The sequence below is a fragment of the Empidonax traillii genome, unplaced genomic scaffold (genome assembly GCF_003031625.1).
Source record: "Empidonax traillii isolate 1590-97213 ecotype Southwest subspecies unplaced genomic scaffold, ASM303162v1 scaffold2076:size39705, whole genome shotgun sequence".
NCBI classification, from domain to species: domain Eukaryota; kingdom Metazoa; phylum Chordata; class Aves; order Passeriformes; family Tyrannidae; genus Empidonax; species Empidonax traillii.
In genome coordinates, this window is record NW_020957269.1 from 4,519 (window position 1) to 27,293 (window position 22,775).

Below are 22,775 nucleotides of genomic sequence, written 5' to 3' on the forward strand. Positions count from 1 at the left end.
GTTCCCTTTCCACCTGGGGAAACTGAGGCACAGAGGGGACATGCCAGCAGCTGAGACTCCCAAACTCATCACACATGCTGCCAGCCCCAGGGGACAGGCAGGACAAGGCAGGGGGTGGATATACCCTCTTCCCACAGGCCATGGGGTAGACATCACCCCCGTGGTTGTTCCCAGTCTGTCCCCAACCTGTGTTCCCGTCAGGAGTGTGACCACTCGGGCAACGAGCGGCTGGAGGGCCGGGAGCTGGAGGAGTTTTGCCGGCGGCTCCTGCAGCGGCCGGAGCTGGAGGAGCTTTTCGGGCGCTACTCGGGCGAGGATCGTGTCCTGTCGGCCGAGGAGCTGCGGGATTTCCTGCGGGATCAGGGCGAGGACTCCAGCCTGCGCCAGGCCCGCGCCATCATCCGCAAGCACGAGCTCAACGACAAGGGTAGGGCTGGGCTGGGCGGTGGGGTGGGCACAGCTGGAGCTACGGGAGGTTGTGGGTGGTGTGGGGATGAGGCTCTGCTTGGTGATGTCACCCCCTCCGATCAGGTATGGGGTCCTCCAAGGGTTGGGTGGGTGTCCCCATGTCCCTTCCCAGGGTGATACCAGTGTCAGCCATCCAGCCCTGCTGGTCTCTGGGGGATGTGGCACTGCAGGGACAGGAGATGTGAAGGTGGGGATGGGCAGCAGGTGCATTTCCATGTCTCCTGGGTGAAGCAGTGCCAGTCCTGATGTGAATGTGACGCTGCCGAGGACCTCTGTGTCCCTTGGGCCCCACCACGGCAGGTCCAGGTGAACACGGCACCAGGAGGACAGGGGACATCAAGATGGGGATGAAGGACCTCTGTGTCTCTTGGGTGTCACAGCAGTACCCTCAGAGTGGATGTGGCACTAGCAGGATGGGGGACATCAGCGTGGAGGGGGACACCAAGGGCACCTCCACATCTCCTGGGTGCCGTGGTGCCAGATCTGGGGTGAACGTGGCACTGCTGGAAGATCCCAGTGAGGACAGTCCCCAGCGTGCCACCCTGCTGGGGTTAGGCTTTAGGGCTGGGTGCCAGCCCTCTGTGACGGCCACCACCGTGTCCCACAGCCAGGCAGCAGGACCTGATGATGCTGGACGGCTTCATGATGTACCTGCTGTCGGCCGCCGGCGACATCCTCAACCAGGAGCACACCCGGGTGCACCAGGACATGAGCCAGCCCCTGAGCCATTACTTCATCTCCTCCTCCCACAACACCTACCTGACCCGCACCCAGATCGGCGGCACCAGCAGCACCGAGGCCTATGCCAAGTGGGTGTCCCCGGCCCCGAGTGGGTGACCCCGGCCCCGAGTGGGTGACCCTGGCCCGTGGGGCTCCAGGTGGTCCCGAGGGGGACAGGGGGACTGAGCCGGTGGTGGGTTGGTGGCAGGGCACTGAGGGCAGGGTGCCGCTGTGTGGAGCTGGACTGCTGGGAGGGCTCCGACGGAGAACCTGTCGTGTACCACGGCCACACCCTCACCTCCAAAATCCTCTTCCGTGACGTCATCGAGAGCATCCGCAGGACGGCCTTCGAGGTGAGGGGGGTGCTGGCAGGGCTGGGAGGGGTGCTGGGTGCTGGGTGCTGAGCACTGCCTGTCCCCCTGTGCCCAGAGATCACCCTACCCTGTCATCCTGTCCCTGGAGAACCACTGTGGGCTGGAGCAGCAGGCCACCATGGCCCGCCACATGAAGGCCATCCTGGGGGACCTGCTGTTGACGCAGCCGCTGCAGGGGCAGGACCCCCACGATCTCCCCTCCCCGGAGGTAAGGCCACCCCCCTGCCCATGTCCTCGTGCCCCCTCTGAGCCCTGAGCTGGGCCCTTCCTCCCGCAGCAGCTGAAGGAAAAGATCCTGGTGAAGGGCAAGAAGCTGCCAGAGCCGTGGCAGGAGCCCCGGGGAGTCACCTCCCTCCTGGACCCGGAGGAGGAGGAAGAGGAGGAGGAGGAAGAGGAGGAGAAGATGCAGGACAGAAGCAACCGGCGGGTAAGGAGGGGCACTCCCAGGGCTGTGGTGCCAGGGGACAATGACATCCTGGAGGACCGTGGCATCCTGGAGTGTGCCAGCAGTGCTGGGCCCGGGGCAGGTGAGCACAGCCAGCACAACCCCTGCAGCCCCGCTCTCTCCTCTTCCAGTCGCTGCAGTCGCTGCAGGAGATCAAACCTCTGCCGGTGGGTGATGGGACGGGGCTGGGGGGGTGATGGGTTGGGTGCTGGGGGGGTGATGAGTGGCCCAGCACAGGGGACTGATATTGAGGACCCCTCAAGCTGTGCCTCCCTCTTCCCACTGGGCTGGGTGCTCCATTTCTGGGGTTTCTGACACTTCAGGATCTCCATCGTAGTGGGATATCCCTCACTTTGGGGTCTCCATCACCTCCAGGGTGATCCCTCGGGGTCTCCATCACCCTAGGGGAGTGCTCTCCATTGCCTCAGTTCTCCATCACCTCAGGGGTCTCCGTCACCTCAAGTTCTCCACCATCTCGAGGTGCCCATCGCTTTGGGGTCACCTTGGGGTCTCTGACATCTTGGGTTGTGCCTCCCCTCGTGCTCTCCATGAGCTCAGGTTCTCAGCATGCTTGGTTTGTCCATCAGCCCACGGTCCATCATTCCATTGCCTCAGGCTCTCCACCCCCTCGGGGTCTCCATTGCCTCAGGTTCTCCAGCCCTTTGGGGGCTCCAAGGCCGTGGGGCTCTCAGCACTCACCCCTAGCAGGGTGGGGGTGTCTGCAGACCCCTCGGGCAGGGGGGCCCTGACCCCCTGGTGGCTCCCACAGGCCAAGGACGCGCTGCAGGTGTCCCCGGAGCTGTCGGCCCTGGTGGTTTATTGCCAGGCCGTGCCCTTCCCCGGGCTGGCCCAGGCCCTGCGCCACCCCCGGCCCTGCCAGATGTCCTCCTTCAGCGAGAGGAAGGCACGGAAGCTCATCAAGGAGGCGGGTGAGGGTGATGGGATGGGGACAGGGAGCAGGGATGGGGACAGGGATGGGGACAGAGTGGCTCCAAGCCCATAATGTCACTGGGATGCAGGGTGGGCTCTGCCACCGGGGTGGCTCCAAGGACACACTGGCCTTGGTTGGGCTGCTCTGGACTGGTGGGACTGGGGTCTGCTGGCAGGGTCTGGGACCAGAGGATGCAGGATCAGGGTCTGGGATCAGGCTTTTAGGATGTGGCATGTGGGTCCAGGGGGAGATCTGGGGCTGAGATTTAGAACTGGGTCACAGTCCAGGGACTGAGGTCTGGGGTCAGAGTCTGGGGTTGGAAGTCAGGGTCCAGGGTCAAGATCTGGTCATGAATGTCAAGGTCAGGGTGTGGAATCAAGGGCTGAGATTAAGATCTGAGTGAATTTTCAAGATCTGGGGTCCAGGGTCAATGTCTAGCGTTGGGATCAGCAAATGGGTCAGAGTCCAGGGTTTTGATTTGGAGTCTGAGGCATCAGGGTGTGGGATCAGGGTCAAGGTCCAGGGTCAGGGTGTGGGGTCTAAAGCCAAGGTGTGGGGTCAAGTTCAGGGATCCTGGGCTCAGATTAAGATCTAGGTCACCATCCAGGGTCTGAGAGCTACAAGTTCAAGGTCCAGGGTTGGGGGCTGAACTGCAGGGCCTGGGTTTGGGGTTCGTGCAGGCTCTGGGCAGGCTCTGTCCCTGTCCCCGGGCACACAGGGACGGGCAGGGCCCATCCCCCCCCGCTGTGGCCCCACAGCAGCCCCCGTGGGCCCCGCTCAGCCCCGTCCCTCCCCAGGCCCGGCGCTGGTCCGGTACAACACCCGGCAGCTGAGCCGGGTGTACCCGCTGGGGCTGAAGATGAACTCGGCCAACTACAACCCCCAGGAGATGTGGAACGCCGGCTGCCAGCTGGGTGAGACCCCACAGCCCCCAGGGGCACCTGCCACCCCCTCCCCCCAGAGCTGTCACCCGCCCTGACACCCGTCCCGCTGTCCCCACAGTGGCCCTCAACTTCCAGACCCCGGGGTACGAGATGGACCTGAACACCGGGCGCTTCCTGGGCAACGGGGGCTGCGGGTACGTCCTGAAGCCCCCCTGCCTGCGCAGCCCCCCCGGAGAGGGGTCCCGGCGCCTAGAGCTGCACATCAGGGTGAGGGCACCCCACAACCCCCCCGTGGGTGCTACTTGCATCCCTGCTGGGTGACACCAACCCCATGTCCGGGCAGCTGCACCCGTGTCCCCTCGGGGTGATGCCAACCCCGTGGCCAGCCAGGTGCCACCTGCACACCTTCTACTTGGGTGCCACCAACCTCTCTTGCCCTGGGGACACTGACCCTGTCCTCACATCTGTTTGGGTACCACCCATGTCCCTTCTTCTGGGGGCATTAACCCTGTTCCTGCACCCAAACATGTGCCACACATGTCCCTTCTACTGGGTGCCATCAACCACCTCCCTCCTCTTCACCTTGTCCCCACTCCCGCCTGGTGCCACCTGCTCCCTCCTGTGGACACCAACTCTGACCCCACACTCAGCCATGTGTCACCTTTGTCCCCTCTCCTGGGTGGCACCAACTCTATCCCCAAATCCAGTTGGTATCACCCTTCTGAACCATCTCCCTCCTCTTCGCACCGTCCCCAGTCCCAACCAAGTGCCACCCACATCCCCTCTCCCGAGGTCACCAGCCCTGTCCCCACACCCCTGTCTCCCCCCTGGTGCCCCCCCCCGGTGCCCCTGGTGCCCCAGCCCGCTGTTCCCAGGTGATCACGGCGCAGCAGCTGCCCAAGCTGAACAGGGAGAAGGGCAGCTCCATCGTGGATCCCTTCGTGCGCGTGGAGGTGCACGGGGTGCCAGCTGACTGTGCCCGGCAGCAGACCCGGCACAAGCTCAACAACGGTCAGTCTGGGGGACACCCCGGGGCACCTGATCTCCTGATCTCACCCTCCTGGGGGGACACTCAGACCCCAGGGATGTCCCAGGTCCCCCCAGGGGGGGACAGTCCCATCCTCGCCAGTGCTGCTCCCTCCTGGCCTCCAGTACACCCAGCCCAAGCCCAGTCTGATGCCTGTCTTCCCCAGTATAGCCCATCACAGCCCCAGTATGACTCCCATTCCCCCAGTATAGCCTAGCCTGGCCCCAGTATGACTCCCATTCCCCCAATATAGCCCACCATAGTCCCAGTATGACCCCCTTTCCCCCAGTACGATCCCATCCCTCCAGTATAGTCCACCGTGGCCCCTGTATGACCACTCTTCTCCCAGTATGGCCCAGTCCAGCACCCCTTTCCCCCACTCTGACCCCTATTCCCCCAGTATATCTCACTGCAGCCACAATACGATCTCCATTCCCCCAGTATGACCCATTTCCCCAGCATACCCCACTGTGCCCACAGCAGGACCTCCATTCTCCCAATATAGCCCAGTCCAGCCCCAGTATGACCCCCACCCCCCTGCCATACCTCCCCCCAGCCCCAGCATGACCCCTTTTCCCCAGTACCCCCCACCACAGCCCCCATATCACCCCCGCTCCCCCCGTGCCCCCATGCCCCGTGCAGGGTGGGTGGGTGGGTCAGGGTGGTCCCTGGGGCCGGGGGGTGGCCCCGGCGGCCCCGCCCAGCCCCGTGCCGGTGCCGCAGGGTTCAACCCGCGCTGGGAGGAGACGCTGCGGTTCCAGGTGCGGGTGCCCGAGCTGGCCCTGCTCCGCTTCGTGGTGGAGGATTATGACAGCACCTCCTGCAACGACTTCGTGGGGCAGTTCACGCTGCCCCTGCCCAGCCTGCGCACAGGTTGGGTGGGGGACCCCCCGCTGGACCCCTCTCGGGGATGGGGACGGTCCCCCTGCCCCCCGCTGAGCCCCCTCTGTGTCCCCAGGGTACCGGCACATCCACCTGCTCTCCAGGGACGGCGCGTCCCTGTCCCCGGCCACGCTCTTCGTGCACGTCCAGTGCAGGAGCCTGTGAGGTCCCCGGGAGATCCCCGTGGGATGGTGGGGGGAGTCGTGCCCCCCCCATGGGGGGCAACGTGCTTCTCCGTGGGGTGGGCACCCTCCTGCTCCCGCGTGGGGACAGCCCAGGGACACCGCTCACCTGCCAAGGGGTTGGGGGACCCCCTCTGTGCCCCACAGTGCCACCCCAGTCTGCTGGTGTCCCACTCTCCCCCACCCTGTGAGGGAACAGAGATGCTGTGACAGCCAGGACAGGGTGACCAGGCCACAGAAAACCCCACAGGGGTGACAGCAACCCCCAAACGTCACCAGCCCTGGCCATGCTGGATCCCAGCTGCAAGGACGGTGACCCTGCCACCACACACCCCACTGTACCCGGTGTGGGACACCCTCTCACCCCCTGCCCTGGCACACATTTATACCCCGGGGTCAAGCCAGTCAATAAAGGTTTTATTTTAACAGAGCCTGTCCCGGTGTCCCTGTCACCCCCCAGGGCCTGCTGTGGGGGGTAAGGACCGAACCCACCCCCAAACCAGCACTGCCCCAGGCAGCTGCCCAGCACCTGTGGGTGCTGCACCCGTGGAAGCTGGGGGGAACAGCCCTCAAACCCACCCTGGGGGCAAGGGGAGGGTCCCACTGGGTCCCCCCCACCCGCACTCAGCCTCCCCCAGCACAGCAGGGACACAGGAGGGGACACAGAGGTACTTGCATAGGTGACACAGGACCCCGAGCAGGGGGGTGTGATGGCGCTGCTGGGGGAGGACGTGACGGGCTCCTGGTCCCCACTGAGGCCCCCTGGGGGGCTCTGTGGTGCCACGGGGTGTGACAGGGACACGCAGGGACAGGCAGGTTGGGGAGTGCATAGACAGGAGGGTCTTGGCCTTGGTGTGCAGCTTTGGAAACCTTTGGCTGGGAGGGCAGGAGCATCTCGGAGCGCTGGGTGGACACGGTTCGTGACACGGCAGGAGGCTGTCCGGGCGCTCCTTTCCCGAAGGATCTCCACGGGATGAAGGGTTTTCCACGAGAGAAAACGTCTCCTTTATCTTGGTAGATCCCACAGCACAAGATGACGAGCCGGGAGCTGGTGGAGGAGGCACCGGGGTGGCTGGGGAGCCTGAAGGCCCGGGGTGATGCCGGCGGCATGTCTCCGTATTTCCATGCTTCCAGAGAAAATTCCATGCTTCCAGAGAAAAGCAGCTGAGGCAGCAGTGATGGAGCATTTCCTGGTGCCCACAGCCCCAGCGCTGGAGGGAAGGAGCCCCAGGAGTCTGAGCAGAGCAGGCTGTGCTAGAGCTGAGTCCCCCTGGGTCTTCGGGGGGTGCTGCCCCTCAGTTCAGCACTCGCCTCGTTGAAGGGCTGGAGTCCCCACGTGTGGGAGGAGATGGGACAAGGCATCGCTTGCACAAATAGCCCTTAGGAAGGAATTCCGACGTGCTCCCGAGCCCGTTTAACGGAGGAGGAGAGAGCAAACTGGGGGCAAAGAGCCGAGCAGGGGAGAGCCCAAAGCACCCTCGGGGCAGGCAGGAGGACCTGGCCACGGCCACCACGTGCCGGTGCTCCACCATGCCGGTGCTGCAGCCTCCGCCTCGCTGTGCCCACGGAGAACAGTCCCGGAGGGGGCCCTTCAGCAGCCGAGTGCGACTCGTGGCAGTTGGGAACAGGAAAGATTTAAAATATATATAATATATACTTTTATTATTCACCCGTTAGCTCCATTCTATGCCAATCATGATCTAGTTTCAGCAGTTACATTCCCTTGATCGTGTCTTTAGAGGATGCAAATTAAACCAGACAAGGAGGCGGCGGCGGTGGCGGGAGCCGTGGGCGGCTGCTCCGGTTCCCCCTGGCCCGGCATGGGTCCAGCTTTGGCAGAAAGGATGAGGGGCAGCACCTCCACCAGGCCCGGCTCCTCCACGCTCTCCTGGCAAGGGCTCACTACTGCAGCACCAGTCCGACCTGGGAGCAATGGAAATGGGCAGTCAGGATGCGCCCGAGCACCGGCGTTCCCGGCTCCGGGCAGACGCAGCTCCCAACCCCTCACTGTGCCGGTTGGGAGGGCTCAGAATTGTCCATGTGGGTTTCCTCACCAGTTTTGGGATATCTGAGAGCAGCAAAGGCTTGTGGCTGAATGGGCACATGGGCACTCGCCCAGCTCTGGGGAGGTGAGCAATGTTTGGGGTGTGACGAACCACAGACCCCGCCAGGCTGTGAGACAGACCTGACTCACAAACCAAGGGTGTTCCTGAGGGAACAGCTCCGTCATGGAGCCAAGCTGGGAGAGCTGGGGGGGTTCACCTGGAGAGGAAAAGGTTCCAGAGAGACCTTAGAGCCTCTTCCATGGCCTAAAGGGGTTCCAGGAGAGCTGGAGAGGGACTGGGGACAAGGCATGGAGGGACAGGACACAGGAAATGGCTTCCCACTGACACAGGACAGGGTTAGATGGGATATTGGGAAGAATTCTATCGGGAAGAAATTCTTGGCTGAGGGTGGGGAGGCCCTGGCACAGGTTGCCCAGAGAAGCTGTGGCTGCCCCTGGATCCCTGGAAGTGTCCAAGGCCAGGTTGGACGGGGCTTGGAGCAACCTGGGCTGGTGGAAGGTGTCCCTGTCCATGGCAGGGGTGGCACTGGATGGGCTTTAAGGTCCCTTCCAACCCAAACTATCCCATGATTCTATTATTTGGGAGAAGCTGCTTCCCAGAGCCCAGTCCTGGGACAAGTCCCACTGCTGATGGGTGTTCCTGGTCTCCAACCCACTGGAGCCTTGCTCAGCCCCACCACAGGAGACGTTCTGGGAGCATTCCCAGCACCAGGCTCTCCCACCCACCAGCTCTTCCATTGAGAAAAGGGATTGCTGACACCTCCTGGGGTTTCCTGGAAGGCTCAGTGGCCAAGTGAGGCTGGTTTAGGGTGTGTGTTTTGTGCCCAGAGACAGATCTGGCATCACACCATGGAAGCAAAGCCCTGGGACTGCCATCAAGGCATTAATTAGTTGGTAAGGCATTAATTAGCTGGGATGTGGTTGTGCAGATTCTGGTTCTCAAGCACCATCCTCTCCAAGGCAGCTGTGGACTGGACAGATGCTGAACATCTTCAGAGTGGAGGGACAGTGGTCAACCAGGTGCTGCCCAAAAACAGCCCAGCCTGGCAGACGAGGTGCCCACAGCCCAGCACTGGGAGCAGTTGGGTGGGGAGTGGCTTCTGGCCCTGGGGACAAGGTGACACCCTGTGATTCCATGGCTCATGGTGGCACAGCTCATCCTCACGGGATCCTGTTCACAACAACCCCACACCTCTCAAGTTCTCCTGCTCACCTCACTAGGACAGGGTGACACCCAGGGCTGTGTGGTGACACCCCGGTCAAGTGAGGGCTCACAGGGCACAGCAACTGCTTCCCAGGTGACTGCCACAAACACTGGTGCCCCATGTGTCACCCTGTAGCCCTCTGTGCCTGCCCTCCTACCACAGAGGGTAGGGCTCATCCGTGCAGGGGGTGTGAGGTGAACCTGCACTAGTCCACGACTAAAACGAGCCTGGAGAGATGGATGTCCAGGGATTCTCCCCAGGGACACACACTGTGCAGGCACAGCAGGGACAGCACACAGGAGCTGACACTGGGTTCACCTGTCACCACGTGTGACAGACACCAGCCAGCCTGGGAGCACCGAGGGGTGTGTGTGACACCAAACTCATCTCCCTGGGGGCTGTGGGGGATGAAACCCCCTCCAACACATGAGGACCCCCCACCCCACAGCACTGACCTTCTCTGGGGCCATGCTGGGACACTTCCAATTGTACAGGTAATACTGCAGGTTCCCGTCCCCGATCCCAAACTTCAGCTTCTCCAGGAAGGTTTTGTTTTCCATGAGATCCAGTGCATTGAAGACGTCGAATCCTTTCTGTTCGGGGAAGGCACAAAGCCATCAGCTCCTGCTTTTGTGCTGGAGAGCTCCTCCCACCTGTGAGCTGCCTGTCCCCCTCTCCTGCCCAGTTCTGCATCCCAAAAAAAGGGCCCAAGGCCAGGAGGGAAGAGCTCAGCCTCGGTGTACCCACCCTCAGTGCAAGTGCTGTGGACACACAGCAGGACTGCTCGTTGTGGGACATGAGCAGACACCCTGAGCTCTGCTCACCACGAGCTGGAAGGCTCAGAGTACCCCCCTGCATCCCTCTCCTGGGTGGCAGATCCTTTAGGATTTTAGGAACGGCCCTGTGGCTGGCCCTTCCCACAAAAACAAGGGTGTCCAGCCTGCCATGAGCTTCCAGCTGAGCTGCTGGTGCCCAGCGAGCTGCTGGTGCCTCAGGAGATTCCTCGTGAGCTCCCAGTGCCCAGTAAGCTCCCAGTGAGCTGCCAGTGCCCAGAGAGCCTCCCAGTGCCCTGGTGCCACCCCGTCCCTGCCGTCCCTCACCGACTTGGCGAGGATGAGGGCGTCACTCATGAGGTCGATGAGAGGCGTCTTGGTGTGAACGTTGTAGAAGGAATAAGCAGCTTTCAGGCTCTTGTGAGTCGGGTGGTTCATGATGGTGGAGGGCAGAGTGTAGAAGCTCAGGAAGTCTGTCACCTCCCCCGGGGTGCTCTGGGAGGCAGAATTGACACCGGGACATGTCAGAGCCGGGAAAAAGCACAGATGGAGCCTTAGAGGGGCTTTTCCAGTGGGTGGGAGGCACCACCCTCCAGCAACCTCCCACCCTGGAAGGGCATCTCGCTGCCCTCACGGCTCCAAGAGGCAAACCCCAGGAAAACACTCCCCATCACCCTGCCCCTGCCCCTCACCTCTACCACAAAGGTGTCGATGATGTTCTCCTGAGGTAAGAACCAGTGCTCCACCTCCTCTCGGCTCATCACGGGCGTCAGGTGGAACTGCTTCAGGTATTCGGTCAAGAGCTTGTGCACGGCAGAGATGTCCCTGTGCTCCATGGGCCGCAGGCCGGGCGTCTTGGGAGTCTACACAAAGTGGGACAAACCCGCTGTGCTGCTTGCACGGTGGTTTTATCACCCACGGGCTCTCCAGCAAGCGGCACCGAGAGGTTCTCTGCTTAGCTCAGCCCGCTTTCAGCCCCCTAGCCCAGCCCTGCCCCCAGCAGAGGAGGGATGTGATGGCAAAGATCACAGAGAGAACAGCACGTCCCAACAGCCCCCTGTGCCAGGGCAGGTCCCACTGGCAGTGGCCTCCTACCCACTAATGACACCAGATCTCTGCTTCCCTCCAGGTCTCTGCTCCTGCTCACAGCAGGCTCTGCAAAACTGCCTGATACTATTCCCAGTTGGCTTCACTTACTAATCTAGGGTTGGGATGGCTCAGCGTGCCCAGATCTGCTCTGGGGCTGAGCTCCTGTGCAGGAACCAGCAGCTCCACCCCAGCAGCTGGTGCCTGTGTGGTGGCAGGAGGCAGGAGCCTTGTGCTGCCCCACACTAAAACAGCACTTCCCAACCCAAACGGGCAGCTCTGGCCGACAGAAAGGAGCCAACAAGGTCGGGGAAGGTGGTGGCAATTTTAATGCTTTGTTTGTTTTTTTTTTTTTTCTCTCATATCCAGCTGGGGAACCTCCCCAGCAGGACAACTGCAGTGCCAGATCTGATCAGTGTGACTGAAGAATGAGGGACTAACCCGCTCCAAGGTCACGTCGAGGCTGTGTTTGGACAGATGAAGGCTGTCAGATCTGCCTGCTTGTTTTACCAGGAGGACAGGCTATGACTCACCATCAAACAAAACCTCACAGGGTCCTCTAACTGCAAGAATTTGCCCTCAAAATGCAGGTACCCGGGCAGAAATACATAAAGATTAAATAAAGATTAAATAAAGCACAATTGCTTGACAGAGCCATTTACCACGCCGAGCAAACCCTGGGTCTCCAGGCAGAGGACTCGACCTCGGCTGGAATGTTTGTGCCTCCAGCTCCCAGCCTGGCCCAGCCAGGGACAATTCCTGAGCCCTGCTCCCGGCTGGAACCCACCTCGGGCAGCCGGTAAAGCTTCGTGGTACGTTGCATAGTCATGTTCCTGCTCAGGTGGGAGAATTTGACCTCGATGAGTTTCCGAGGGTTCAGGGACCGGTGCCAGTACCTGCGGAAACACACCAGCGGTGGGAGATGGTTCTGGGGCACCAGGGCCTCGTAACTGCCGTGAGGGCAAGCGAGAACATCAGGCCAGCAGCTCCCCCTGAGGTGCCTGTGCTGCCAAAGTCTCCTCTCCTGCGTTACATCAGCAGCTTTAGCAAAGCCACTGGAATTAATCCTGGAAGGACAGCGCGGGGAGACGGAATGCGGGCTGGGATCACTCTCTCCTGCCCTGGGGAATCCCACAGGCGCAGAGGGGCCCTCAGGAATGGGAGATGTGCAGAGTGAAACCTTTGGAGAGCCACAGGCACTCACCTGCAAGTCCCCACAGGCTTTGGCAGCACCACTCCCGCAGTGTAAACAGCCTGGAAGATCCCCTCCAGATGCACCCGCCGCGTGATCTCGCGGATCAGCACCGGAGCCACCCGTTTGGAGCGCAGCTTTTTGTGGACGCACAGGAAGTTTATCTCCACCATCTTCTTCTCTCTTGGGGAAAGAAGGATGTAAGAGCATGAGACCCGACTGTCCTGAGCTGGGAGGACCACACCAAGGCCCTGGGTGATTTACCTCCAGCCCCTTCAAGGGAACGGGGAAGCAACGCCTTGAGGAAGGCCAAGGGGCGAGGGCTGGGTTTGGAGAGCTCGCCCTTAAGCTGTTACCCACGGTTTTCCCAGGAAAAATGGTCTGAATTTGTGTCAGGGGAGGGTTAGGTTGGATATCAGGAATAGGTTCTTCCCCCAGAGGGTGGTTGGCACTGAACAGGCTCCCCAGGGCAGTGGGCACAGCCCCAAGGCTGCGAGAGCTCCAGGAGGGTTTGGACAACGCTCTGAGGGACAGGGGGGGATTGTTGGGGTGTCTGTGCAGGCACAGCAGTTGGATTGGATGATCCTTAGAGGCCCCTTCCAGCTCAGGATATTCTATGTCTCCATCCAGCACTGGATGAATTGTGTAAGCCAGAGCTCTGAGCTGACCTCTCTTGTTGAGGAAAAGCCTTCACAGCTCTAAACTACGAGATGTCCTTGTGCAGAGCTGCCCTGACCCCCTCAAATATCCCCCACCTTCTCCTGCAAGGCTGCAGGGTGCAGGTCTGGCTGTGGGCTGGGGAGGACAACACAATCAGATTCCCTCAGTCCTCCCAGGAAGCCCCATTTGCCAGCAAGAGGCAGGATGAGAAAGGCAGGGGAGCAGCACTCACGTGTCATAGATGTGGATTGTGGCTGGAATGGCGCTGATAAATCCAACCAGCTTCTTGCTGGAGACAACTCGGACCCCACAGTGCCACTGGGGCAGCCAGCCCGGAGGACGCAGAGCCCTGGGGAGAGACAGCTCACAGTCACCTCCCATGTCCCCAGGAGTGCCTGCTCCTGCCTCCCACCCTGCCCTGGGGAGAGACACAGCTCACAGTCACCTCCCATGTCCCCAGGAGTGCCTGCTCCTGCCTCCCACCCTGCCCTGGGACACCCTGTGTCCTGCTCACAGGCAGGAGGATGGGAGGGTGACGGTGATGTGCTGGGATCCACAGCAATTCCTGCACTCCAAGGCCAGCCCTCACTAGTGACACAGGAGGAAATCCACGTTCCTCGATCCAGGAACACCCCAAGGAACCAGCTCTGCTGCCAACAGGACTCCACAGGTGGAACCGGAAGCATCGCTTGGCAGCCGCCCTCCTCCCACAGCTCCAGGGCACTGAGGAATTCCTCAGCCACTGGGATGTTCACAAACACTTGAGGGATCAAACCAAAGAGGAGAAAGGGCCAGTTTTAGGCTCCCCTATCTCAAAGAGGCCTGAGGTAGGCAGGGCTGGGTGACAGCCCCCCTGGCAGTGTCCCTGGGACACCGCGCACAGCGACAGATGGGGAAGGGACATCTCAGGAGGAAGTGAGATGGGATAAGCAAAGGCAGCTGCAGTGCTGTCACTGGGATGAGGCTTGTCAGCATCCAACCCCCTCTGCTGCACGCTCCTGGTGCCACTCACCACAGCAGGAACTCGGGGGAGTAATCGAAGCGGAACATGTTGTCATCGTCCTCCACGTAGTTCTCGTTGAGCAGCGTGTAGAGCTCCTTCAGCTACAGCAGCACAGAGCACGCAGGTTAAGGAGGTTACTCAGCCATCACCTGCCCCAGCTGCCCCCAGAGGGGACCCTGAATGCTTCCTGTGTGGCCACAACAGCCACGTGCAGCTGTGCTAAAGGCACTACGGTCCTGTGGCAGAGCAGGGGGACAGCAGGACACGCACGGCTACCCTTGGAGGTGGGTCACGGCCTAAAAGGTCTTCCCAAGGGAAAACTCCTGGTTTCAGGCATCCTTACTGTCCCCATGAAGAAACCATGGGATAGGTGAGAGGGAACAGCAGCCAGGAAAGTCAGACCCATCCAACCCCAAGGAGATGGTGTAACACCAAGCTGGAGTCTCCTGGTGGGGTGCAGGACACGTTCCCGTCCCTAGAACAATCTCCAACAGTCCAAGTAAGGCACTGCCAACCCAGATGCCCTCCCAACAAACGCGTGCCTGTACTCACCACACCTCTGTCCCCGAGGTCCAGGGCATCCCAGGTGAAGCCCTGGGGCAGGGTGTAGGGTTCCTGACGGATATTGTCCTTGTCCGGCTCCACTGGGCCGTGAGTGTTCACCACCTCTCCTGGAAGAGAGAGCAGGGAGCCTTGGAATTCTCCACTGGGCAAGGCCAAGCCTCAGCCTGGTGACCAACACTCCTCATGTCTCCCAGCCCAGGTCCCTGGAGCAGCATTTCACCCTCCCAATTTGGGACAACACAAGGCAGGGAATCAAAACTCCTTCCAGGGCAGTGGTGGGGCTGAACACAAACACCTCAGTCAAAGCAACGCCCTGTTTTATTCCTCCATGGATGTGCAGGATGCAAATGGTCCTCCTGAGATCTTCTCCTTCGAGAACCCCACCAGTGCTGCTCAGGTGACCGAACACAGCCACAGTTACACCCTCCAGGTCCACGTGGGATGCCTCATCCTTCCCCATCCCCACTGATCCCAGCCTTTGGCCAGCACTTTCCCGGGAGCTGCTCCATGGGATGGTGAATTCTCCTGCCAGCTCTGGCCTCTGCCACTTGGCAAAAGTCCGTGTTTCCTGCCCACTGAGCCCCAGGAAGAGCTGCAGGGAACAGCACAACTTTTGTTCTGTAAAACCACTGACTCCTCAAGCCCTGGTTCAGCCAGGAGATGTCACCTCGAGCTCCAGCTTTATTTGGGATGTCAGGAGGAGCGGGTCCTGCTAATTAGGAATTCCCTTAAAAAGGCATTGAAAAGGTTTCCAGGCAATGGGGAGGTGGGGAGAGCCCAGAGCAGGAATTTCCCCCATCACACCCAGCCCGGGCAGCTCCCCAAAAGGCTCACCCCTGGCTGCCCTCTCTGTTTTAAGCAGGGGCTGAACTGCTCTGCAATCTGGCCCCCAAAAAAGCCCTCCTGTTATCCAGTTCTAAATAAACATCCTCGCGTGCCAGAGTGTGCTCCCAAGGACCATGAGGAACACTGGGACACGGTGACTGCCAGCCAGCACCATGGCATTGAGAGGAATGGGTTGCTTTGTGCCTCCCCCTTCCCAAAAGACACCTCCCACCTTTCCTCCAGGCTTTTCCCAAGCAGAAATGAAGTTTATCATGTCCAGGATCCTCGGGAAAAATGGGAACTGCAAGACCAGGCTTTGCTGCCTCACGTGAGCCCCCCTGCCACCTCACTGTGTGATCTTCCCAGCACAAAGCTGAGACCACCTCCCAGCAAACAGGTCTGGAGAGCCAAAGAAAGCCCTCACAGTGGTGCTGACAGTGTGGAAAGGGAATTCCCAAGGAAGGGGAATCAAATAAGGCATTTTCAGCAGGAAAGGTCAGACACAACCCCACGAAGGGAGTTACTGAAGAGCAGCCAATGACAAGTGTGAGGAAAACCTGGAGTTTGGACACATGGACCTGCCTCCTGGAGCAGCTCCCATCACTGTCTGGCCCCAACTCACCCCAGGTTACCTTCCCCTCTCATCCCCTGGATGGAAAACCCTGAGCAGTCCAGGATGTGGCAACACCGTGCATGAAAACTGGGCACAGAGGGCTGGGGAGACCCAAGCCAAGCACTGGGATTAAGGGATGCCCAAATGCAGGAGGCATCAAACCAGATGTCTGAAGCGGTTCTCATCCCTCTGTGCTGAATGGTGGAGAGGTGGTTGTGATGCCTTTGGAGGCCAGGCCAGCCAGGGACTCACTTGATGGCCACACACCAGCTTTTCCAGGCTTCTCTGAGGGCTTCTTGGAGCAGCCTGGGGACCACCAGGATTCCCCCAGGGCCCACAGAACACTGAGGGGGCTGCACATACCGAGCTTGGGCACTGGCTGCGTGTCCCAGAACTGGTAGCTCCTCTTGCTGGCCTCCTCCATGGTTTTGGCAGGGCCCTGACCTACAGAGAAGAGCTCGATGGCTTTTTGAATCTCCTGGATCCTCTCAGCGGGTAAAGAGTTCACCTGAGGGTAAGAAAGGAGGGTGGGAAGGCAAAATGAGTAAGCTGAGCCACCAGGTCTGGATTTTGGCTCCTCCTCAGGGGATCCTGGAGCTGATCCTGCCTCGGGGCACTGCCAGGAAGGGGAGAGCAGGCAGGAGAACCCCCTTCCCAGCCTCAATCCTTTATAGGATGGGTAAACCCTTCTACCAGCCACACACCTAGATCTGCTTTTTAGGCACTCCTGGGACAAAAGGGTGGATGAACTGCCTGAAAATGCTTTCAGGTTCATTTAAGAGGGTGCTGTGAGCCCCAGGAGCAAACCTCCCCTCCTCAGACCCTGCAGGGACCCCCTGGATCAACCCACAGCCAGCTCTGGGCATTCCTGCAGTGGCTTTTCCCTCTCATTGTTCAGCCTCCTCCATCTAAGCTGGATCCACAAACTGCAGCTTCCAGAGGAGTCCCTGGGACAGGGCAGAGAGGTTCAGTCAAGATGAAAGATACTTCCCTCCTCCTCTTCCTCAGGGTGGGTGCTCTGGGTGAATTCCCAACCCCAGCTGCTCCCTGATCCCTGGGGAACTCGGTTTGAAACACGCAAAGCCCCAGTTGAAAGCTCTGCACAGTCAGATGGACAAAATATTCCAAATATTTGGATGAGAACGGGGCACCAGGCAGAAAACAGTCTCTGTTGATGTGTCCTCTACCACAGGACCAGAGGGGAGGGGAGGGTGCTACCCTGGCAGGGACAAACCCTGCATGTCCCACGCCCCTTCCCAAATCACCGGCTGCTGGAGAGGATCAGGCAGAGCCCAGAGGGACAGGATGGCCCCTGCTCTCCCTGCCTGCTGTGCTGCTGATAATCAAGCCAAAAATCAACACCATCAGGTGTCAGGCCCGTGCTGCTGCAGGCAGGACAGGGAGCTGGCAGGTGGCAGCTCCTGCCTGTGACAGGCAGCTGGTGTCTGCTCAGAGGCGCCAGTGTGACCCTGGAAGTGGCTGGGACAGCCAGCCAAGGGCTGCATTATCCCTGGAGCGCTCTGCAAACACCTCCTGCACAACAGCAATTCCCACACACGGAGCCAGGCTGGGAAATCACTCCACAGCTCAAGTTTACTGAGCAGCCAAGTGTCCAGAACCAGCAGTGGGAATCTCTTCCTTGCCCTGAGCTGCACTGGAGAGGCTCAGGATGGGGCTGGGATTCTGGGAAGGGGGGGCTCACCTTCACTGGCTGGTCCTGAGCCTGGTCAGGCTGGTCTCCTCCTCCTTTCTCTCTCTTCTGTTTGGGTTTCTTTTTCTTCTTTTTGGCTCCACTGTCATTTGCTGGACTCAGGCCCCTGGGGAACAAAAGAAACATCACTGCAGCCCTGGGGTTTTCTTTGGGGAGGACATTTACTGGGCTCCTGAAGCTCTCTAAAGAAAATACAGGATCCCTGCTGAGTGCCAGTCTCCAGCAAGGGGAATACTCTGTGCACAGAGGGTGCAGCCAAGCACCCACTTCACAGCAGAGAATTCCCTGGGAGCTCCCAAAAAGGGACTAGAGCCAACACCTCCCACCCTGCAGGTCTGCTCTGCAGTGGGGACCGTGCCCTGCCCCACAGGTGACCATCCATCTGCTGTCACATCCCCCCTGTGTGTCCACACGTGCCCAAATCCACCCTGTGGGGTGGTGGGATGCCCAGCTTTGGCTTTTTCCTCCTCCCCGAGCCCCAGGATGGATGTGGGAGCAGCAAACGCTGACCCAGCCCTGGGGACAAGGTCCTGCAGCAGGTCCAGGTGCCACAGAAGGGCTGGTGGCCAAGGACACAGCACTGCCACCCCCCCTGCAGGGGTGATGCTCTAGGGATGCCCCTGGCATGGCACGTGGGATCAAGAGATGGTGATCTCATGGTCCCGCAGGGGATGCCCTGACACAGGACAGGTGATGTTACTGCTGCAGAGCTGGGGCACCCCAAGCCTGGCAGGAGCCTCAGTGGTCCCCAAAAACGAGGCCACAGCCTCCAAGAGACACCTCCAAGAGGTGTCTCATTCCTTGCACACCAAAACAACTGATGCTCTCACAGCAGGCACAACCCAACAGCTCTGACCTGCCCAGCCTGGGACCCCCCCCAAAGCACCACACACCCCTGGAGCAGCTTCATGTCTTTACCAAACACAGTTCAGTGGTGAGGAGGGCGGAGCAGGAGAGAGAAGGAACGTGTTGGCAAATGTGTTGGAGCAGCATCCAACTATTTATTTCGGAAAGGACAGAACAAGGAGGAGCTGGGAGGGGAAGAGAGGTTAAAAAAACACAAGTGGAAGGTGGCAGTTTGGGGTTGGAACCACATGATCTTCGAGGTCCCTTCCAACCAAACCATCCTGTGAAATCCCTGAGCTGAGCAGCAAGTGGGTTATGAAACCAGGGAAAAGTGGATGGAGAAATGTGGGTTTTGAGGGACGAAGATGGGAGGCCTGTGGATGACACGATGGGCTGCACTCTCCTGCTCTGCAGGACACGGAGCTGCTGGGCTGGGGAAGCTTTTCCCTGGATAAAACCAGACCAGCAGCACGTGCTGGGGAAAGGGAACCAGCAGGGATCAAAGGAGAAGGATCAGAGAATCGATCAGCAGAGCCCTGTCTGGAACACCAGGACACAGGAACAGGGAACAAGCAGTGGCTCAGGATGAGCTGCTCCACAAAAGGAGGGGAAGAGGAGCCCCCCCTGTTCTCCAAAAGCACCGGAAGCATTTGTTTGCAGCAGAGCAGAGAGAGGAGCAGCAGCTCCGAGGACCAGCACCTCAGAGCGCTGCTGAACCATCCCTTGGGGGGGAAATCTTACCTTCCTTCCCACTGCCACGAGAGGGCTTTGCCTCCACGCAGGAGCCGCGGCTCGGCCATGCCAGCAGCGCTAATCCCAGCGGAGCGGCGCTGACACCGCTATTGATTTCCATGACAAACGTGCCACGGCTTTTCTAACTCCCCGGGGAGGGGCAGGGGCGGGACCCGGGCACATCCCCGGCCACTCCGAGCCAAAACCACCCCGGGGAGCCGCGCGACGAACACACCCAAAGCATTTCCGACCGATTTTCGCAGCACGAGGGGAATTCTTGAGCACATCCAAGATGTGCCGGAAGCCGCCCCTTCCAGAGGAGACAGACACGTTTTCCCAGCTCACCCCCACACCGGGATGCTGCAGGTGGCGGATGAGACAAACAAAATGCTCCCTTCGTACTCCGTGGGCGTCGCTGGGGCTCCATAAATCAGAGCTGCCAAGCCCCAGCGTGCTGCTAATGAGTTCAGCCCAAGCCAGCCAGGCTCACAGGTAAAACCCTGCCTGATTTATGAGCAAAGCTGGCGTGCCCTGGAAGAAATCAGGGCTGGCAGAAGGTGGGATGAGGTTTTGCATCTGCCTGGGGAAGGATCCTGCTCCATCAAGGAGGTGAAATCCAAGCCAGGGGAGGAATCACCACCACACAGGGAAATGCTGGAAAACCTGAAGGATCAACTCGCTCAGAAGCAACAACTTATAGGTATTTTCTGGTTTAAAACTAGTTAGGAAACAAATATCATCTTTATAGGGCAGCTGCAGCCCCTCAGACACTGAAATTAAGGACAAGGGCCCACCAGTATCCCGGGACAAGTCACCACCACCCAAAATCTCAGCTACAGCAACACATGGAGCCGAGGGGGGTAAAGCAGTTTCACCCCCAGGAAGGGGGAGCTGCCAGCCCAGCTCTCACCCAACAGCCTTCCAGCCAGCCCAGCTGCAATTAGGGCTCTTTTCCTCCTTTTTTTTCCCTCCCAGATCATCCTTCCACTCCAAAGTGCTTTGAGAGATGAAGTAGGTGGAGAAGGGCACGTTGGCAAAACATCTTCCAATTCCCCCATGGGACCACGATGGTCTCTCTTCTGGCTGAGGAAAACACTCTTCCCTTCTCCTGGGAAAGGCATCACCATCATCATGGCCATTGCCTGGCACTCCCATCCCTCCTTTCCCGTTACCAGACGGCTCCTTGGGTTGGAGGGAAAGGCGCCAGCACAAACCACTGCCCAGAAAACAACACCCCAAACCTGAGTGATCTCAAAAATCGGGGTCTGGAAGCACCTAAATACACCAGCTGGGCTTGTTGAGGTTGAGATCCGCTCAAACTGACACATCCAGAACAAACTGGTACTCGGCATCTACCACTCTATCCCCTGGATCCGTGGGTGATCCTGCTCTATTGCCAAATCTGAGGGCTTTGCTTTTGCAAGGTGAGGGAGGAAGCACAAGGAGGGGGGAACAACTCGGCTCCCTCAGCCTGGTGAGAGGCTGGAAGGTGTCTGAGGAGAGAAAGAGTTGATCCCAGCTCCCTATTTAGGTGCTGGAAAATCCGTGTGCCAAACCTGGGGCTAATCAGGAGCGGTGCTTAGGCCGTAATCTCGTTAGGGGCCAGGCAGGGAGGAGGATCTGCAGATGGCAGAGCTCAGTCACTGCGCCCCACACAACACCTACAGCTGAATTTCACGTGTAGTTGTCCCAGGGACATCCTTTCGTGGTGAAGTGCTGGCAGGGATTGCCAAACTGGCAGCTGCCCCTCTGGAAAAAGCTCCTTTTTCCCCTCCCTCACACCCCGTCCAGCAACAACCCAGCTGTGCTTCAGGGAATTCCCAAGCTCTTCCTGCCTGGAGCTGACCTGTTTCACAGGGCTGGGACACTCCAATCCTCGGTGTCACTGCAGCCCTTGCTGCCTGTGAGGTGACAAAGCCCATTTCCAGAGTCAGGGAATGACCCCTCCCCAAACAGCACAAGGACACGCTCTCCACACCAAGGAAAACACGACAAACACCACAGTGGGAGTGTCTTCAGTGGAAAATCAACTTGGATGGCCACAGCAGAGAGCAGCGCAGCCACTTCCCACTGCTGACACGGCGCTGAGGCTGGGGAAACCCAATTCCTCCTTCCTGGCCTTAAAAGGAAAGGAAGTGCTGCTTTCACTAAGGAATACTTTCATGTCTTAAACCTCAGTGCCAGGATCCAGTGGCTCCCAGCACAGACTGGCAGTGACAGCACTCCCAGTGTGGCTCTGCAAAGCCCAGCAGCTCCAGGCCCTTCCCCTGCCCTGCTTTTGGGGACAGTGTCACTGGGGTGACCCGAAACACTCCCACACCCCAGTGGGATGTGATGGTATGGAATCAACATCCAAGAGGAAATCCACCCCCTTTCCCACTGCCTGGTCTCTCCTGGGTGGATCCCCAGGAGGTTTTTTGGGGGGCAGGAGATTTCCCAGAGAGCTCCAAAGCCCCCCTGCCTTGTGCTCCTCATCCCTGTGCCCCACCAGCCACGCCTTTTAATGTTATTTCTCAAGCAATCCAAACTACTTCCCACTGGACATCTCTCACTCAGCTTGTGGCATCTGCAGCCAAAAACACTCCAGCCCCTCCAGGTGACAGGAATGGCACACCAGGACCCCGAGGGGGGCTCCAGAACACACCTTTTCCTGGCAGAAAGGGCAGGAGGGACTTCTGGGCTGGGAAGTGGCCGTGATTGAGCACCTTGTCTGTGCTCTGCTCGGCTCTGGCTCCCACAAACCTAATCATGTCAGAGGGAAAGAAAATAAAAACCTCCCCGAGCGCAGCTAAAGCGATTAAAGCGAGACACGGAGAGCCACGCCCGGGGGGCAGAGGAAACACAAATGGGCAGCTGTGCTGTCAGGAAAAAAAAGGCTCTGGGATATTTCTTGGGTGACCTTTCATTCGCTCCTGTTGCTGGGCAGGCAGGATTGCCCCTGGGAAGGAGAAGGGCTCTTCAGGCTGATGGTCTGCACACCTGCTGGGACTCAGGTGAGAGGAGCACCTCTGGAAAACCTCTGGAAAGCCACAGGCTGACACACCCGTTCTCAGCTGGAATGTGCACCAAGCCTCTCCTGCAAATCCTGGACACACAGTGAGCTCGGCACTGCGTTAATTAAGGCAATGAGTAAGTAAGGACGATGCTCTTTCGGCATTCCAGCTCTTCCCTAGCGAGATAAGGACGTGCCTCGCTGCCTGTGCTCACTCCCATCCTCATTGTTGTTATTCCACCATTCCACACCTCCAGCCACAAGACAATGCGGGCACAGCCTTGCAAAACCCCGGGCTCCGTGTGTGTAGGATAACGACGGGATGGGCGTGCAGAAGCCTGGGATTCCTGCAGGGCGCAAGGGATGCCACACGCGCCGGGGGAGCGGCATCACCGGCCTGGGTGTCACCGCGGGCATGCCTGGCATGGGCTGGGAGGGCAGAGGGAATGTGGGGAGACACATCCCGAGGCCAGGACGAGGAGACACAGCGAAAGGGCTCGTTTTTGGCAGGGAAAGGCACTAAAATCAATGGTCACCCCCCCGCGCCGCGGCCCCGCCCGACCCCGCCGGGCTCCGGACACGCTCCCGCAGCGCC

General features: G+C 59.6%; 2 protein-coding genes across 2 annotated transcripts in view; one reads left to right on the forward strand and one right to left on the reverse strand.

Moving 5' to 3' along the window:
• The window catches only part of PLCD3 (phospholipase C delta 3), a 10,466-nt gene extending 4,447 nt beyond the window's left edge, over positions 1-6,019 (forward strand). Inside the window, exons 2-13 of the mRNA XM_027909352.1 lie at positions 202-427; positions 1,076-1,277; positions 1,397-1,541; positions 1,618-1,770; positions 1,840-1,989; positions 2,148-2,174; positions 2,777-2,936; positions 3,736-3,852; positions 3,941-4,089; positions 4,698-4,833; positions 5,573-5,722; positions 5,808-6,019. Coding sequence (XP_027765153.1) covers positions 202-427; positions 1,076-1,277; positions 1,397-1,541; positions 1,618-1,770; positions 1,840-1,989; positions 2,148-2,174; positions 2,777-2,936; positions 3,736-3,852; positions 3,941-4,089; positions 4,698-4,833; positions 5,573-5,722; positions 5,808-5,896 — 1,704 coding nt within the window. The 3' untranslated portion in view covers positions 5,897-6,019. The remainder of the gene's footprint in view (positions 1-201; positions 428-1,075; positions 1,278-1,396; positions 1,542-1,617; positions 1,771-1,839; positions 1,990-2,147; positions 2,175-2,776; positions 2,937-3,735; positions 3,853-3,940; positions 4,090-4,697; positions 4,834-5,572; positions 5,723-5,807) is intronic.
• Positions 6,020-7,547: 1,528 nt separating this feature from the next.
• Positions 7,548-22,775, reverse strand: part of NMT1 (N-myristoyltransferase 1) — a 16,080-nt gene continuing 852 nt past the window's right edge. Inside the window, exons 2-12 of the mRNA XM_027909353.1 lie at positions 17,602-17,716; positions 16,263-16,407; positions 14,450-14,568; positions 13,907-13,998; positions 13,127-13,243; positions 12,247-12,417; positions 11,830-11,938; positions 10,649-10,819; positions 10,284-10,451; positions 9,639-9,776; positions 7,548-7,836 (exon numbers count right to left, since the gene is read on the reverse strand). Coding sequence (XP_027765154.1) covers positions 7,816-7,836; positions 9,639-9,776; positions 10,284-10,451; positions 10,649-10,819; positions 11,830-11,938; positions 12,247-12,417; positions 13,127-13,243; positions 13,907-13,998; positions 14,450-14,568; positions 16,263-16,407; positions 17,602-17,716 — 1,366 coding nt within the window. The 3' untranslated portion in view covers positions 7,548-7,815. The remainder of the gene's footprint in view (positions 7,837-9,638; positions 9,777-10,283; positions 10,452-10,648; positions 10,820-11,829; positions 11,939-12,246; positions 12,418-13,126; positions 13,244-13,906; positions 13,999-14,449; positions 14,569-16,262; positions 16,408-17,601; positions 17,717-22,775) is intronic.